This window comes from Lissotriton vulgaris, chromosome 1_1 (genome assembly GCF_964263255.1).
Source record: "Lissotriton vulgaris chromosome 1_1, aLisVul1.2, whole genome shotgun sequence".
Lineage (NCBI taxonomy): Eukaryota > Metazoa > Chordata > Amphibia > Caudata > Salamandridae > Lissotriton > Lissotriton vulgaris.
The window spans coordinates 1385791257-1385810396 of NC_141685.1; the positions used below are offsets into that span (position 1 = coordinate 1385791257).

The 19140-nt window shown below is 45.8% G+C and overlaps 1 protein-coding gene across 2 annotated transcripts in view; it reads left to right on the forward strand.

The window, feature by feature from the left end:
• The window catches only part of CADPS2 (calcium dependent secretion activator 2), a 2357592-nt gene that overhangs the window by 464838 nt on the left and 1873614 nt on the right, over positions 1 to 19140 (forward strand). For both annotated transcript variants that reach the window (XM_086966845.1, XM_086966848.1), the window contains exon 3: positions 12377 to 12709. In XM_086966845.1, coding sequence (XP_086822971.1) covers positions 12377 to 12709 — 333 coding nt within the window. The remainder of the gene's footprint in view (positions 1 to 12376; positions 12710 to 19140) is intronic.

Here is a 19140-nt window from a genome sequence, read left to right on the forward strand (position 1 = left end):
CTTACTTAGGACGTAACAAGCAAAAACGAATCACTTCCTGTGCTCGTCCTTGAAAAATGTACAGTTGCTTGAGGCATGTTACCTACCTATGCCTTCCAAAGCTAGAAATGGAAAAATTGAAGAGCAGGCATTCTTTACCAGAGTACCTGCTTGTTTCTGAGAAGTGCTGGTACTCTGTAATTAAACGTACTAAGTCACTCTTGAGAAGTGCCGGTACTCTCCAATTAAACGTATTACATCACTCTTGAGAAGTGCATGTACTCTCCGTCTCAAAATAAAAAAGTCCCCGAACTCATTACCTGCCCATATAAAGCACTGATGCCTTCCTAAAGCACAAGTGCATAGAAAGTGGGTACACTCAGGTCTACTTTGGTTCACTATCCATCGAATAGCAGTTCAGCTGATTTATTAGTTTGTCCTAAGTGGGGAGGAGTGGGACAAGCCTTATAAGCCTGATATGGTTTTAATCTGATGTTTGTGGAGTAGCTGTTGTCCCTTTTATTTTCAAACAAGGTGTTTAGAGTATTAAGGATCTGAAAGTTTTGGTCTGCACTTGGGTGTTGCAATTGGGGCATGGATATTCACATAGCTTACCCAATTCTTTTTTAAAAGGGTGCTAGCGTCTGATGTGGATTTGATAGGGTGAGAGCTGAGTTGAAGTATTGGTTGTCTACAGAGAAGCCTTTGAAGGATCTGAAGGTTTGATCTTCTCTTTTGTGTTGAGCTTGGCTTGGTGGGAGGATCCCGAGAAGGGAGACTGGGATGGCAAAGTGGTTGGTCCAGACCATAGGTAAGGGTGGTGTACATTGATTGATGGTTACATTCAGAAGACATGGTTGAGGTTGTGGCCTTTGGAGTGTGTTGATTGTATAAAATACTGTCCCAAGTTAAGTGTATACATTTGGTTGAAGAGTCAGTTTAATATTTCTTTGCTTATCTTCAGTTATCTGGGAGGTTGAAGTCACCCAAGAGGGAGGATTTAGAATGTCAGATGGAAGAGGTGGTGAGGAAATCTTCGAATAAATCACTGAAGTCCATGATCTGGCTTGTTAATCAAATGTCTATTCAGATTAACTCAAACTACTCTGTCACAACAAGGCAGTAAGAGACAAAAGTGTCAGCTATAGAAGTTTTTCTCAAACTGACCTTGCTTCGGTTGGGTCGAAGAGTTGACAAACATGATGAAACGGTTAATCTTAATTAACAGACCAGCACTGGGGTAGCAAACTCCAGGTACAAAAGCAACAAAGAAGCCCACCGCTGCTCAAGGGCTACATCAGTGTCAGACATGAGATAAATGCATATGGAACATATAAAAGGAACAGGTTCAGTGGTGACAAACATGAGTGGCATGTGGATAATGGGAAATACTTACAGTACTGCGTAATTTAGTGTGCTTTAGTGGCAAGAATAACTGGATTGTGTACAGTAGTGACAAACACAAGGAGGAGTGGATTATTATTAGGTAGGAAACAAAGATGAATGATGAAGGCATTAGAGGATTGTGTGCATAATTGTGGATATAGTAGAAATGTGTACAAAGCTAACAGATCATAATGTCTACACAAGTGAAAAATATGAATTAAGCACATTAACAAAACTGGGAAAGTTATTTTAATCAACAGATCTGCACAGCTGACTTCATGTGGCACAACACCTGCCCTGGTGGGCAATTTAAAAGCAGTGCCACTGGAATTAAGCAATTCTACGACTGCTGTATTTTTTGCAGGGTTACGAACATTTGTCACATAACCAATCATCTACTGCACAATCTGCAGGTTTCAACCAAAACAATGTTCTTCTAAAATGGATCAAATATGTTGCTGTGCAGTGGAAAGCTCTTCTCAAAGGTTGACCGGTCACTTTTCAGCTGCTTATTGCTGTATTTGGGTATTACGCCAGTGCTAACGAGTTGAAACCTTTGTTCACACTATGGCAGGGTTCTTCAAACTGTGGGGCGCGCCCCCACGGGGGGGCGCGGCACCATCCCAGGGGGGGCGCGGGCTCCACTCCGATCTTCCCTTTGTGCCCGTTCCTTTGTCTGGGTGATGCTCCCAGGAGGGGGCCAATTCATGGAGTCGACAGCTTCGGCTGCAGTGCAGGCAAGGAGTCTCCTCTGCTAAAAACAAAAGCCAACAAACAGACACGCTTTCAGCTTTAGCAGAGGAGACTTCTTGCCTCCCACTGCAGCTGAAGCGGTCGACTCCATGAATTGGCCCCCTCCTGGGAGAGTTAGCTCTTACCAGAAGGGAGAGAAAGTTTCCGGAGAGAGTCCTTCAATTATTTTAGGAAGGGAGGGAGAGGTTGCAATCCGGGTTTGGGCCATGAATCGGGACGGTGGGCTCTGGTCTGCGGTCATCAGGGCACCAAAGTGTCTGTGTTCAGGGATGTTGGTCTGCAGATTCGAATTTGAATCATCAAATGTGTGAGGGATGTCGGATGGAGCCGGCCACCAGTAGTCCGTTATGTTGCCCTGTGGGTGAATAGATGTATGGGTGGAATGGTGGATGTGTGGGTGACATGGTGGATGTATGGGTGGGGGGGTGGATGGATGAGTGAGGGGATGGATGTATGGGTGAAGGGGTGGATGGATGGTGGGAGAGAGGATGGATGCATGAGTGGAGGGATGGATGGGAGTGGATGGATGTGTGTATGGTTGGAAGGGTAGATGGATGGGTGGAGGGATGGATGGATCAGTGAAATGGTGGATGGATCGCTGGGGGGTGGATGGTGGACGAGTCAGTGGGTGGATGGATGAGAGAGAGGAGATGGATGTATTGATGGGTGAAGGGGTGAATGAATGGATGGATGAGTGAAGGGGTGGATGTGGGGATGGATGGATGGGTGATTGAGGAGGGTGGATGGATGGAGGAGTGAAGGGGTGGGTGAGAGGTCAATGGATGGATTCATGAGTGGATGAGTGGATGGATGAGTGGGTGGATGGAGGGATGGGTGGCCTGGTGAGGGGAAATGGAGAGAGAGGGGGAGGATGGATGGATGGATGAGTGAGGACATGGATGAATGATTGGCGGAGTGGATGGGCAGGTGTGTGCATGGATGGGTGAGGAGAGGAGCATGGAGATGGATGGGTCAGAGAGGGCATGCATGAGTGGGAGGAGGGTGGAGAGCAGGATGGATGGGTGGGTGCATGGATGAGTGGGGGTTGAGTGGGTGGACGGATGAGTGACTGGGTGGGTGGATGGATGAGTGGGTGGGGGGATGGCTGGATGGGTGAGAGGGTGGGGGGTTGGATGGATGAGTGAGTAGATGGATGGGTGGAGGAGTGGATGGATGGGTGGAGGAGTGGATGGATGGGTGGAAGAGTGGATGGATGGGTGGAAGAGTGGATGGATGGGTGGAAGAGTGGATGGATGGGTGGAAGAGTGGATGGATGAATGGAGGAGTGGATGGATGAGTGGGAGGATAGCTTGGGTGAAGGGGTGAGTGGTTGGATGGATGAGTGGGTGGATGGATGGGTGGAAGAGTGGATGGATTGGTGAGGGGATGGATTGGGTGAAGGGATGGATGGATGGATGATGGATGGATGGGTGAGAGGGTGGATGGAGGGATGGATGAGTGAGATGATGGATGGAGGGATGGATGGTGGATGGGTTTGCAAGTGGTTGAAGGGGTATGGATGTGGATGGGGCACAGATGGAGGGACGGAATGAATGGTGGGGGAGTTGGTGGATGACAAGGTGTACATGATGGATGGGGAGGGTTGTGATGACTTCCTTTGCCTTGGAGGATTGTGTTTTGAGCTGTGTGGTACGCCTCTGTCGTTTCGCCACACCCACTCACAGGCCTGCAGTTTGCTAGGCACTCTTGTTGTGTTGAGCATTGTTTGCCGGATATGACCCGTGGTGTGCGCGTTGCAGTCGATCATGTGGTGTGCCGGATTCCCGAGGTTTCGGTCGGGTGGTGGGAGAGCCCAACATCTGGGGGAATTCAGCTGGGGGGGCTCAACCTGGAAAAGTTTGAATACCTCTGCACTATGGTAACATCTACAAGTGACAAAACAATGTAGTAATACTATCAAAAAATGTGCAATAGTATGCTGCATAAGTTGACTTTCTAGCCGCATAATGTAGTCAACCCAGCGGCGTAGCTAGGGCACAGGGGAAAGACATGTGATGTCCACATAGAGAAAATTAACTTGGGCAAAACATTCATGCACGTGCTCCCAGGGGATTCAACATGAAAAGGGGTGCGTGTGCCTTATCAGGGTGATTTGTGTTATATCTGAGATCTCAATCTTTTTTGTGCTGAATAGCCGCCCACTGCTTTAAAAGGGATTCAGCTTTTGGCAGCTAAGAGAAACGAGGCAAGAGACTTGGCCACGATTACTCAAGTTACAACCATAACCACCCAGTAATAACTGCCTGACAAAATCCAATTAACGGCATTCTGAGACTTGCAGTCCTGATTTAATAAGGGTGCGATCAGACCTAGAAAGCAAGGACGCTGAGCTCCTCTCATGGACCTGGGAAGCTTGTAAGCGCTGTACAAATACAGAATTAAGTAACGCGTGCCGTACCTCAGGCTCAAAGTTGGCCAGATCAGAGTTTGAAATGCAGGAACGCCTCTTTTGCGCATGCGTCGGGTGGCCTTCTTATTAACTGTGTGACACATACCTACAGCCACAAAGTAGGATGGATGGATGTCTGGCTGTCGTGCTTTCTATCAGACACCCTACTGTATCTGCCTGCAGAGGCCGCCTGACATGATGAACCCGCTCAAGCTGACTGCGACATCCATGCAGGGTCAGAGGCTTACTTGATCAGGATGTGGCTCGACGGCTAGAGCGTACGACCTTGAAGATGGGGAACCGGGTTTGATCCCGGAGGGAAGGTCAAACATCTTGTGATTCTGGACAAATCACTTATTTTCCCCGTGCCTAAAAATTAATGTGTCCGTCTGCATACACACATCCACTTTAATAATAAATAGATGCAGGGGCCGCACATCATTGTGAAGACGTGCATTAGGTCATCTAAATAAAAAATATACAAACATTCATACATACAGGCTTTTATTTCTTTGCTTCGTGGTCCAACTTGCCGCTGGGTCTGACATGCAGGAATGCCTCTATTGCGCATGCGTCGGGTGGCCTTCTCATTAACCGTGTCACACATACCTACAGCCACAAAGTAGGATAGATGGATGTCTGGCTGTCGTGCTTTCTATCAGACACCCCACTGTAACTGCCTGCAGAGGCCGCCTGACATGATGATCCCGGCAAGCTGACTGCGACATCCATGCAGGGTCGGAGGCTCACTTGATCAGGATGTGGCTCAACAGCTAGAGCGGACGACTTTGAAGATAAGGAACCGGGTTTGATCCCGTAGGGTGACTCAAACATCTTCTGATTCTGGACAAATCACTTATTTTCCCTGTGCCTAAAAAATAAAATGTCTGTCTGTAATGTAATTGGTGCTCACCTAAAGCGCTCTGATACCTACGGGTTGAGTTTACGCGTGGAGGGCCTCTACATAATATCTGTCTCTAACAGCCCTTGCGGTGCCAACCAGTGGGGGTAAACGGCATTGTCTGCACGAGCCTCTCCGGCAGCCTCAGCCTGATGATGTCACTTGCGAGGCCATCCTACATCATTAATGTCTGTCATTAATTCATACGTGTAGCATGTACCATTAAGCCTCTCAACCAAGCATGAATGCACTATTGATTGCATGCACCAGCTGTATCTGGAAGGGGCGGAACTTCATGTTTAGGTCTCGTATAGAGCAGCACATGCATTAAAACTTATTAGAGACCACATTTTAGATGTGTTGTAGATCAAAAAAAGAGTTTGCAATGCAATAGGTCTCGCATTTGCAAGCGTTTGAGCTGTTGGCATTGTAAATACCAATACCTTTTATTTACGTATTTTAAAAACCTGAAAGTGGTGCGTAAACACGCACTTTGTACTTACAGAACTATAAGTAAGAAATTTGCGTGTTTATGCACCGCTTGCAGCATTTCAAAACACATAAATAAAAGGCATTGTCATTTACAGTGGCAATAGCTCAAACTCTCGTTGTGCCTTTCTGCCCTCTGTTAGACTCGTTTTCTGTGCCTTTCTGCCCCCTGTTAGACTCGTTTTTTGTGCCCTTCTGCCCTCTGCATCACCACATCATCACTCAGCGCTACCCCAGCATCACTCAGCACCACCACATTATCACTCAGCACCACCACATTATCACTCAGCACCACCACAGCACCACTCAGCAGCATCACTCAGCACCAACACAGCACCACTACAAAGCACCACTCAGCACCACCACAGTGTCACTCAGCACCACCACAGCGTCACTCAGCACCACCACAGCGTCACTCAGCACCACCACAGCGTCACTCAGCACCACCACAGCGTCACTCAGCACCACCACAGCGTCACTCAGCACCACCACAGCGTCACTCAGCACCACCACAGCGTCACTCAGCACCACCACAGCGTCACTCAGCACCACCACAGCACCACTCAGCACCACCACATTATCACTCAGCACCACCACAGCGTCACTCAGCACCACCACAGCGTCACTCAGCACCACCACAGCGTCACTCAGCACCACCACAGCGTCACTCAGCACCACCACAGCATCACTCAGCACCACCACAGCGACACTCAGCACCACCACAGCGACACTCAGCACCACCACAGCGACACTCAGCACCACCACAGCGACACTCAGCACCACCACAGTGACACTCAGCACCACCACATTATCACTCAGCACCACCACATCATCACTCAGCACCACCACATTATCACTCAGCACCACCACATTAACACTCAGCACCACCACCACAGCATCATTCAGCACCACCACAGCACCACTCAGCACAACTCGGCACCACCACATTATCACTCAGCACCACCACATTATCACTCAGCACCACCACATTATCACTCAGCACCACCACAGCACCACTCAGCACCACCACAGCACCACTCGGCACCACCACAGCACCACTCGGCACCACCACAGCACCACTCGGCACCACCACAGCATCACCCGGCACCACCACAGCATCACTCCGCACCACCACCACAGCACTAGCACAGCACCACTCAGCACCAATACAGCACCACTCAGCACCACTCAGCACCACCTCAGCACCACCACAGCACCACTCAGCACCACCACAGGACCACTCAGCACTACCACAGCATCACTCAGCACCACCACAGCACCAATCAGCACCACCACAGCAGCAATCAGCATCACACAGCACCACCACAGCACCACTCAGCACCACTCAGCACCACCACAGCACCACTCAGCACCACCACAGCACCACTCAGCAGAGCAACAGCACCACTCAGCAGAGCAACAGCACCACTCAGCAGAGCAACAGCACCACTCAGCAGAGCAACAGCACCACTCAGCACCACCACAGCACCACTCGGCACCACCACAGCACCACTCACGGCCTCCACAGCATCACTCACCGCCTCCACAGCATCACTCACAGCTTCCACAGCATCATCACAGCTTCCACAGCATCACTCACGGCCTCCACAGCATCACTCACGGCCTCCACCGCATCACTCACGGCCTCCACCGCATCACTCACGGCCTCCACCGCATCACTCACGGCCTCCACCGCATCACTCACGGCCTCCACCGCATCACTCACGGCCTCCACCGCATCACTCACGGCCTCCACCGCATCACTCACGGCCTCCACCGCATCACTCACGGCCTCCACCGCATCACTCACGGCCTCCACCGCATCACTCACGGCCTCCACCGCATCACTCACGGCCTCCACCGCATCACTCACGGCCTCCACCGCATCACTCACGGCCTCCACCGCATCACTCACGGCCTCTACAGCATCACTCAGGGACACCACAACATCACTGAACACCACGGCATCACTCCGCGCCATCACCACATCAATCTGTGCAACAATTCAACAACTGGGTTAAATATGTTCTCTCAATATTTCAAGCTTTATTACAAATGTCACAAAAAGATGTTAATATTTCACTTCTGTTCTTGGATTTTCATCACAATAAAATACACTAAACATAATCTTCACAAAAGGTATTTACAAAAGTTTAAGCTATTGCCATTATAAATTACAATCACTTTTATTTAAGTATTAATTATTTAAAAAAAAGTAAAAGCCATCGTTATTTGTAATCTAAATACATCTAAGTCACGTAAATACAAAACATGTTGCATTACAAATGCTATAGGTGTCACATTTGCGAAAGTTATAACTATTGGCATTTTAAATGACAAAGCTATTGATTTAGCTATTTTCTAAACCAACACATAAATCAAAATATTGTCATTTACAAGACCAATAGCTCAAACTTTCATAATGCGAGACCTATTGCATTGCAAATGCTTGTTTGCTTTTAGTTTTGGCAAACAGGTGCTCACTGCGTAGGCAGCGCTTGCACTTCAAACGACGACCGTGCGGCTCTGGCCCGTTGCGACAGCCTTTATAATTTGGGTACACTGACTGACAATAGTGTCAGTGAGTGTCCCCAAATAATTTATAATGGCCGCCGCAAGGGGCCAGTGCTGCGCGGTCGCCGCCTGAGGCAGACCGCCCCCCCAGCTACGCCGCTGAGGAGCCGCCCCTGTACACTATATATATAATTAACTCTTGCTGTTATGCAGGTTAAAAACACTCTCTAGTACAATGCATGAAGGCATTGGAATACGTTATTCGTACATAACATACAGTGAACATTAATCGTTTTTCTCTCTCACTGAGGCAAAACTCACTCTGCTTTCCACACATCTGTGGAAGAGCCCTACGTTCTTCAGTTACCAACATTTACATCAATAGGTAAATATTAAAGAAAACTATGTCCATGCTATTTAGCATAAATAGCCGACGTTGATAGTGTTTGATTTGTTGCTTTCCAGAAGGCCTTATTTAAATTGCATGTGCCATTCTGGGTTACAATCGTACATAAAATGGGTGTCTATTTGTATTATTCATTCGCCTTAATATAGTCTCTGGGGCATCTGGACTAAGCTTTTCTCTGGGAAGAACACTGTGAATCGAAAAAACTCCAGTTAAACCTTTCTGCTGCACTTTCTAGAAGGATTGCTTTTCTACTATGCAGCTGTCTGTAGGCTTCCAGTCAGAACAGAAGGTTCCACTATTTTATAAAGATAGCCAGTGTCTCGATGGTGCAAACCTTTATGGACCAGACATATGTTTTCGAACTCCAATATTTGCTTGACTAGAAGCTAGTGCAGTCACATTACTGCAATGTGCTCTTTTTCATATTTTACGACATCCCATAATACGTTTCCAACCCTAGAATAGGGTGGAATTGATGTTTCATTCCCTTCGCTCACCCTGATGAGGCATTGCTGGTCTGGTACAAAGCGGAGCCTATGGTGTATCTTGTCCTTGGGTCTTTTTCTGGTGTGATAGGTTATTCTTGTGGTTGAAGAATTGTGCTCGGTTTTGTAGTGCATTTTGTGTTTACTCTGGTGCTTAATAAATGCAATTTGATGAAACTATATTTAGCTATGTTACTTTTTTTATTTTTGAAGTGAAATGGTGCTTGAGCCCTTGGTGGCAAACACATTGCATTTTACACATACACTTTGGGGCTTCGGTTCAGCCTCCTTCAGCTGTCTGCTTCTTTCTGTCTAGAATCATCTGTTTGGGATGTTTTCAATCCCACCATTAAACACCCCACTGGATTATTTTAGGTTTACCTTATTTCAATTAGCTCTTTGGTGTGTCATTCAGTCTCCAGTGGAATGCACAAGAGACTACTTTACATCCGGAAGGTACACTTGAGAATGTTTGCATTGTCAGCATTCCATCCATCATTTGTTTGCTGTAACACTTTTTGCTCTTAGTGGGATGGGTATGCCCAGACGTGGGTCCCTTGCTCACTGTGCAACTGGATTCAAGCTAGCCTGGCTGAAGAAGGGCAACATGCGCTGAAACTGGTCCTAGGATGCTTGTTTCCGGTCCTGGGAGGACCTGGTCTGGCAGTTCGGTCTGAACTGTTCCCATGGGGCACAGGGTCAAGACAGATTTGCATATGGCTGGGTCCAAACTGGGGCAGCGTAGTGGGCAAAAGAACGATGGATTTAACCCAGATCTTTTGACTGGGGGAGAATGTCTCCATTGTCAGCATTCCGTCCATCATTTGTTTGCTGTAACACTTTTCGCCCTTAGTGTGATGGGTATGCCCAGACGTGGGTCCCTTGCTCACTGTTCCACTGGGTTCAAGCTAGCCTGGCTGAAGAAGGGTGACATACCCTGAAACCAGTCCCAGGATGCTTGTTTCCAGTCCAGGGAGAATCCTGGCCTGACAGTTCGGTCTGGAGTATTCCCATTGGGTATATAAGAAAAGAAGAGAGGTTTGTACGAGTCTCTAAAGCAACAGAGATGGAGCAAGTTTGCCAATCCAATTTGGATGGATAAGAAAGCCCTCACACACCGACCTGGTCAGTGTCATGCTTCATCATAGGGCCCCACCTCGGAGGCCGAGTGCCTCCTCGGTGTGCTACGACGCCAGGAGACTGCGGAGCTGGTTGTGTGATAGGGCATGCAGTGAGGAATATCAAATAAAACGTGTCTAAAGGGTATCTTGAAAAAATATTTATTAATAGATACCTACGGCACAGTTAAAAGGTTTTATGTGTCTGAATTTACAGCCAAAGGTAATGAATTGGATTAATTCAGATTGTTAATCAGTGAACATGTTTCAGCCTTGTAAGTGGTTTAAGTTTACCTAGGCATTCATCAGGACTAGTGTAACCCCGGCAGTATGAACTCTCTAATCGTCCACCCTGACCTGAGGACGTGAAAGTGAAAAATCAATTTAAGTGAAAAAAGTGCAAAAAGATAAATGAAGTGGAGGGCAAAAATTGGCCCAAACCCAACACTCCTGATTTAGGATGTTATCTGCACTTTAAAATTTGGCGCTAACTGCACCATGGGTCTCGGGAGGGGGGTAGAAGCGTACCTGGCACATCGCCCTCAACGCTAGCCACCCGATTCAGCACCTAGCTTCTCCTCAGAACCGGACCCCAATCGTCGGGGTCCGGGTCTGAGGAGAAGCTAGGTGCTGAATACCCTGAAACCGGTCCCAGGATGCTTGTTTCTGGTCCAGGGAGGGCCTGGCAGTTCAGGCTGGACTGTTCCCATGGGGCACAGGGTCAAGACTCTTTTGCATATGGCTGGGTCCAAACTGGGGTGGTGTAGTGGGCAAAAGAACGATGGATTTAACCCAGATCTTTTGACTTGGTGTGAATCTTTGCATTGTTAGCATTCTGTCCATCATTTGTTTGCTGTAACATTTTTCGCCTCTAGTGGGATGGGTATGCCCAGACGTGGGTCCCTTGCTCACTGTGCCAATAGATTCAAGCTAGGCTGGCTGAAGATGGGTGCCATTCCCTAAAACCGGTCCCAGGATGCTTGTTTCTGGTTCAGGGAAGGCCTGGCAGTTCGGTCTGGACTGTTCCCATGGGGCACAGGGTCAAGAATGATTTGCATATGGCTGGGTCCAAACTGGGGAGGCGTAGTAGGCAAAGGAACAATGGATTTAACCCAGATCTTTTGACTGGAGGAGAATGTTTGCATTGTCAGCATTCCGTCCATCATTTGTTTGCTGTAACACTGTTGTTATCACACATCTCATCCCGTCTCATCTGTGCATTGCATTCGTAAACCAATCCTTATTTGTAATTGTTTTTCTCTGTTGTAGGCATTTTTGTAATGCCTTTGACAGCGCTGTAGTTTAAAGGTCAAACCTATTGGCTTTGTCAGTGCTTCTTGTTGTTATATTCATGTATTTGAGATAGCTGCATTGGGTGATTAGCCTGTACGCTGCTCTGTGTCCTTTTGAAGATGACTGATGCATTTAAGTTTTACATGGGTGCATTGGGAATATATAATGTGCCATTGACATGGGTTTCTGTGAGCAAAGGGTGTAAGCAGACATGAGCTTGTATTACGTATGTATGAATAGGCGTGCTTATTGTTTGACATTAAGAGAAACCTTTATATGAGTGTTAATGTTTATATGTTTTAAACTGTGGTTAACAAATGAAAACAAATAAAATATCTCTCATAAGATTTCTTGATTAAACAAAGGCTAGAAAGAGAATATGTATATACTATTTTGTTTGCTTTGCTTTTTATGCATATTTTAGAAGGTTTTTGTGTGGTGCATAGTACATTGTGCAGTTTTGCATAAATAAGGACTGTTTCATTTAGAAACCGCACTAGAATAGGATTTGGTGTTTAAAAATCAAAGTTAATGAAACATGTCTCATTTATTGTTGCATAAATTGTTGATACAAATGGATTGCCTCTAGCTCCTTCTTCATCCTTTAGTGGTATCATACATTGTTCGTTTCTCTTTCAGGTGTTTCTTAAGAGTGATCGTGTTGCCAGAATGGTTCAAAGTGGTGGATGCTCAGCCAATGACTTCAGAGACGTGTTTAAAAAAAACATAGAAAAGAGAGTCCGAAGCTTACCAGAAATTGATGGACTGAGTAAAGAAACGGTGCTGAGCTCATGGATAGCTAAATATGATGCAATATACAGAGGAGAAGAAGACCTGCGCAAACAACCCAACAGAATGGCACTGAGTGCAGTGTCAGAACTCATCCTGAGCAAGGAGCAGCTCTATGAAATGTTTCAGCAAATTCTAGGTGTCAAGAAATTAGAACATCAGTTACTCTATAATGCCTGTCAGGTGAGCAGTCCCACTTACTGTTACTGTTTTTAATGTCTGATTTACTCAAAGTAAGTATACACACCCGAAATCACCCACATGACCAATGTAGATGTTCCAGATCCATGATAAATATTTTAAATAAACTCTTGCAGTGTGTGCTGGGAAGATATCAACTCTTGGAGATAGAGCAGTTGCAGTAAAGCTGTTGGAAAGGCGAGTTTGAGGGAGGTTCAGTGGTCTTTACTCGTATCACTTGGATGAAGAACCAGGTTCAGTCAACTAGCAAATCTTAAAATATGCAGATTTTAAGTAACACACATCCCTAACGTTTTTTTAGAAAAATGTCATGACTGCAAAGGACACAAAGGTATGTGGTGGCTTTAATAGAATTGTTTATTTTGGGAGGACCTGGCTGCTATTTATTTGGCAAAGAATGGTTCTGACCTATGTGCCTGTAGTTGCTGCATTATACAGAACATTTACAGTACCAGAATGGAATTACCGGTGGATATTGTCACCCTTGGGCATTTATCTTCTTTGTCATATCTTTTTGTATGTAGGATTGGGCTTTTTAATTGTTTTGATTTGTCAAATTTGTTGCATTTTCTATATTCGTGCTCAGTACTTTTTAGGCATAATAACCTTTGGCCTGTTTCTCTTTTTGTATGAGTTTCGTAGACTCCTCCCTGTGCATATTATATAACTTGCTTATTCCTAACGGAGATATTAATTTTGAGTCTAGAAACCTTAGTATATTATTCACCTGGTCAGTTTGCTTTTGGTTACATCTTTAATCAATGAATTGCATTGACTAATGAAGAATCTAGACATCATATATGTTTGAGGTGTAATGCACTCATTAGACAAGATATTCGTTTTTTGCTACACCTCTTTCTAATTATTTGAGAAGCAGTATTTTTTGTTCTCTTTTACTCTGTCTATGAACATGAAGTATTAGTTTGAAGCAGTTGCTGTTTCAGATCGTGCCTCAGAACCTCTATGTATGAATATTGCAGCATATATGTGATCCTGTCCAGTACACAGGCATCTGAGCACTTCGCCACTTTATAATAAATTTGTTCAGTACTCATTCATGACATTAAATCTCTTTAGAGCTGAGTGAGGGTACTGTCAATTTGTAAGTGTCTTTCTGGGACTCAGTCAAGGCTTTTCAAGAGGTAACCTTCTCACCATTGCTTCCAGGAAGAAAGTAGACCCTATTCTTGGCCATAGCCCTACTGGCCACTTCAATGTCTGTTTGCACACAATCTGCATGATGATGAGGATGATTAGGAGCCCAAAAAAGCCAGGAGAGAGGGAGACTACTGAAAGAAAAGCTGACAATGTCAATTCTTAAACCAAGTAGAAATTTTGAGTCAGTGGCAAAAAAACTGGAATATTTATAGTTTATGGAGTTGAAAAGTTAACTTCTTCAAGAGGTATTGCCGCAAATAACTCTTTGGTAGAGAATATTCTATATATTTTAAAAGCTCTGAGCTAATACCTTCAGAGTTTTTTTCTTACCTAGGTCACCTCCCCTTTCTTGAGTGTTGAAGAGAAGTAGTTTTTAGGTCTCGCGACCTATCGATGTGCGCAAGCGCATCGGGCGGAGCGAGAATTCAAGTGGCGAAAACATCCTGAAACCAAAGGGCTTTCAGCCCCGCGGTTTTCATGCAGTTCCCGTGTACATGCACGCGCATCGCATGCAAGCCCAGCCCAGTCCTCCCCTAGCAGCACTCCTCCCACACCAGCACTTCCCCTCTCTCGCATTTACGACATCAGGCTTCTCCTCCCCTAGCAGCACTCCTCCCACACCAGCAACTCCCCCCTCCCACACCAGCAACTCCCCCCTCCCACACTAGCACCTCCCCTCTCTCGCATTCACGCCCACCCACCAGGCTCTCCCGCCCCCATCAGGCTTCCCTCCCAATCCGCCTGCCTCCCCTTGCGCATTCACCCCCCCCCACCAGGCTCTCCCGCCCCCATCCGGCGTCCCTCGTAATCTGCCTGCCTCCCTTCGCTCGCATTCCCGCCCCAGGCTCTCCCGAAACTTTACTTTTTTCTTCGGTGAACGGCACCGATTACCACTCATTTTCACTACTTAAAATGAAAATCTGTACCCCGATCCTGTACACTGCGCCTGAGAAATAATTCCAGTTTCAAGCCAAGTCCATTAGTCATAGATCACTGTACGTCAAGGCCTCTAATATGCTTACAAAGAGCACAATACTGGTGTACAGGAGTGAAAGCGCCATTCGTAGGCTCTCCTGCCCCATCCGGCTTCCCTCCGGCCATTTGCCACACTCCTTGCCTCTGTCTTGCCTCCCCCTCCATTCTCCTCCCCTCGCTCGCATTCCCGCCCCCCACCAGGCTCTCCTGCCCCCATCCGGCTTCCCTCCGGCCACAGCCCTGGCACTCAGGTACGCCCTAAGAAATGCATGAATCTATTTGCATTACTGTTTTTCCGGACAAATGTCTATATTCCAGCTAAAACATACCAAGTCTAAATCATAATGTACATCATAATTGTTGTTATGCTGATCCATTAAAATAACTTATAATAGAAAGATACTCGCATTCATTTGTGCAATGCTTTTCATGATCAGCTGTGAAAGTCTTCTGCGATGCTATCTCACTGTGATACCATTAAATATTTTAGTCAGGACTCCAGTGCAAGCCAGACCCGTTGGCCTGGGCATCATCATTATTATTATTTAAGAGTGTTTTTTTTTAATCATCCAGCTTTTATACCTCACTGGAGATAAAGATGCTAAATCCTACAGTGAAGAATACTCTTCTACCTTGTTGTGATCTGCCTCAGTTGTGCACTGCATATTTCTTAAGTGACTGGTGTGACTGGTGTGTCTGTTGATGCACATCTGTGGGCTGTCTGCTTGGAGTGTTCATGCTTACAGTGCTGCGGAAAATAAAGCTCGATTTTAAGAACAGTTGGTTAAAGCGTCTAAACCCGTTCCCAATATCCACTAAGCTGCAAAAACTAATTTTCTTTTACATAATTGTCTCGTTTGCTATTCTGGCGCAGATAGCCGTTTGCCGTTGACAGTTACGTTCCCAAGTGGATTTAAGAAGTAATTCGTGGCCCCAGGCTTACATTTGTTTTTCCCACACAACATTTCTGCAGGCACACCATTTTTTCCCTCCTTGTTTTGTTTGAGGTCACCACAGGAGCCCACGGAGCTTCAAAGTGAGCGCTCTCACCTTCCGGATTGGTGTTGAGCCCTCCCCCACCCTCCGAGCACGAATGCAACGTTTCCCTCAACCCACCCTTCCCCGTGCATAGAGTGCGCAGCCATCCATGTCCTTACCTAGAAGAGGGGAAACTTTTAAGCCCTTTCTGTGGCATCATTGACCAGCTTACAACACGCACTCATTAAGCTGGACAGGACGCTTTGCAATCAAACTTTTTTAGATGAATATTTATTTTATTGATAAATTACCCTAAGCAAAGTTGTATTTGCTATCTATCACTCTATTACTGCATTTGCAGCTTTTATCTCTCCTCCTCTGCGAGCTTTCCAATCGTTCCTGCCCCCCTCCCCCATTTAATTTGTTTCCTGTCTCTTCATTGCTTGCCCATCCCCCAAACCCTGTGCCTTGCTACGGTTTTCAGACTGCCGATTCTGCTGTGAAACCACTGTTTTGCCCTGCCTGTGTTTATGCTGCATGAGTTGTTTCTAACCCTGCAACAACCTTAATTGCTGGGTGTTATATACAAGGGTATGGTCGGTGCTTAGGGGCTACATGTCTGTGGCCAGCTCACCATGATTAAAAAAATAAATATTCATTAAAAGGGAAATCACCCACGCAAGCCCAATATCACCCACGCAACACCACACTCACCCACGCAACGCCACTCACCCAAGCAACCCCACTCATCCACGCAACTCCACTCATCCACGCAACCCCACTCATCCACGGAACCCCACTCATCCACGCAACGCCTCTCATCCACGCAACCCCACTCATCCACGCAACGCCACTCATCCACGCAACGCCACTCACACACGCAACGCCACTCACCCACGCAACACCACTAACCCACTCAACGCCACTCACACATGCAACGCCACTCACACATGCAACGCCACTCACACATGCAACGCCACTCACACATGCAACGCCACTCACACATGCAACGCCACTCACACATGCAACGCCACTCACACATGCAACGCCACTCACACACGCAACGCCACTCACACACGCAACGCCACTCACACACGCAACGCCACTCACACACGCAACGCCACTCACGTTGCCAATAGGTCTCGCAGTAGGAAAGTTGGAACCATTACAATTGCAAATAACAATGCCTTTTATTTTTTTCATTTTAAAAACATAAAGGGCTTTGTCATTTACAAAACCAATAGCTCCAACTTTCCTACTGCGAGACCTATTGGCAACGCCAGTGCTTGTCTATCTTGTGACATATCTTCTATAGAGATGTTTTGAGGTTGACTAAGTAAATGCTGAGAGAGCTCCATAGTTTGACCATTTTTCCTGCTAAATTCTATTCAAATTGTATGGGTTGAACGTATTTTACCAGGTTTACTAGTACTACTAGTTTATTGCTAATAAAGCAAATTTCCTCCCTGTATTGTAATCCTTGTATTGTGCCTATGTCTTTATCAATTACGTATTTTCAAATAGATTCCTCCTTCAATATAGCACTTATCAGGAGTGCTGTCTTTCAACCATTTTATTTCATTTGGCATTTGAGCATATTGCTGTTGATTTGTGACAGAAATAAAAGGGATCTCATCAACATAATTTGTTATCCTACTATTAATAGATGCCTTGCTATTGCTTTTCCAGCATGAGAACATTTCCTTAGGCTTATCTCTACAACTTATAAAGAATGATAGCAAGCATAATGCTTCCACAACAGAAGTTCTTCCTACCTCTGATTCTTGTGTTAAAGTTAATTTAGAAGTGTGGAGAATAAAATGTTTGGGTATTTCAATTATATACTTTGGTGTTGCAATAAACTGGATTACTATTTGTGGTGAATGAGTGTCCACCTCAAGGATTAATCTTAACTCTTGTCAGGGTGAACGATTGAAGTCACTAAGTTAACCTTAGCTTTAGCATGGTGCAGACAGGCTTAACTTAGGGCAATGTGTAAAGTATTCATGCAGTACCAAAACAGTAATAGATTGAAAATGCAAAACAATAAAAATCCCAAAACAAATTGGAACAGCAGACTAAATTATAATAAAATGACAGAAATCAAAAAAGGGGAACCAGAAATATGAATGTTTAAATGTTTCAAATCTATTTAAAGCTGAGCACAGAGGGAGGATCCGAAGAGGCTTCTGCTGATTAATCTTCTATGAGTTCATGCGGGTAATGTGTAGCTTCCTAAAAGTTACTTTTCCTTAATATTTACTAGAAATCTGACTTCACCATTATTTTGGACTGTTAATAACTATTAAAAAGATTTGTTTAAACATTTTTCTAGCTGTTTCCTTTCTTGAGGTACCACTATTCATGTTTTAATCTGCTCTCCGGTTTTCTACAAAGTAAGCTAGGTCTGCCACAGTGAAAATATATGTTAGGCCTTGACACAGTAGGGACATGGTAATATTCATTTTCCTCATGTCCTACTTTTAAATACCATGCATCCTATCCTGTGGCCTACAAGGCCCACAAAGGGTGACACAATAATATTCAAGAGGGAGATTTTTACCAGGTCATACTGCAGAGTTATACTGCAGCAGTCAGGCTACAATGATAGTCTTGATGTCATGTTTTCCTGACCATATTAGTGGATGCACTTTTTACATGCTACTTGGATTTGTGCAGCTCACTAATCACCCGTGAGGGTATCCAGGGCTTGAGCAAGTGTGTAAACACTAGGCCCGCAGAATAAAAGAGCCAGGTCTTCAGCTTGTTGTGGAATTCAAGAAGTGAGGAGGAGGCTCAGAAGTTTTGAGGGAGGTCCTTCCAGCTTTTAGGTGGTATGTAGGAGAATAAGTGACTTTCAGTTCTGCTTTTGTGGATGTGGGGTGTGTGAGTGAGTGTGGCTGAGCAGAATTGTCTGCTCAGCTGGTGACCGTGTATGATGTTGTTCAGATATGCTGGTCCAGTGTTGTGCAGTGCTTTGTATGCATGCGTGAGGAGTTTGAATTGGCTGTATTTGTGTATAGGGAGCCAGTGGAGCTCTCTGAGGTGTGAAGAGATATGGGTACTAATAGAGAGGTTGTGAATTAGTCTTGCTACAGTGTTCTGGGTGGGCTAGGGTCTGTGTAGGAGCTGTTTGGAGTTCCCAGTATAGAGTGCATTGGCTTAGTCAAGTCTACTAGTGATGAGTGGTTGTGTTGGTATGTCTGGTGTTCTGGGGATACCATTTGAAGATCTCGCATAGCATGCATGAGATGTGGAAGCAGGAGGAGCTGACTGTGTTGACTAGTGATGTCATGTTGAGG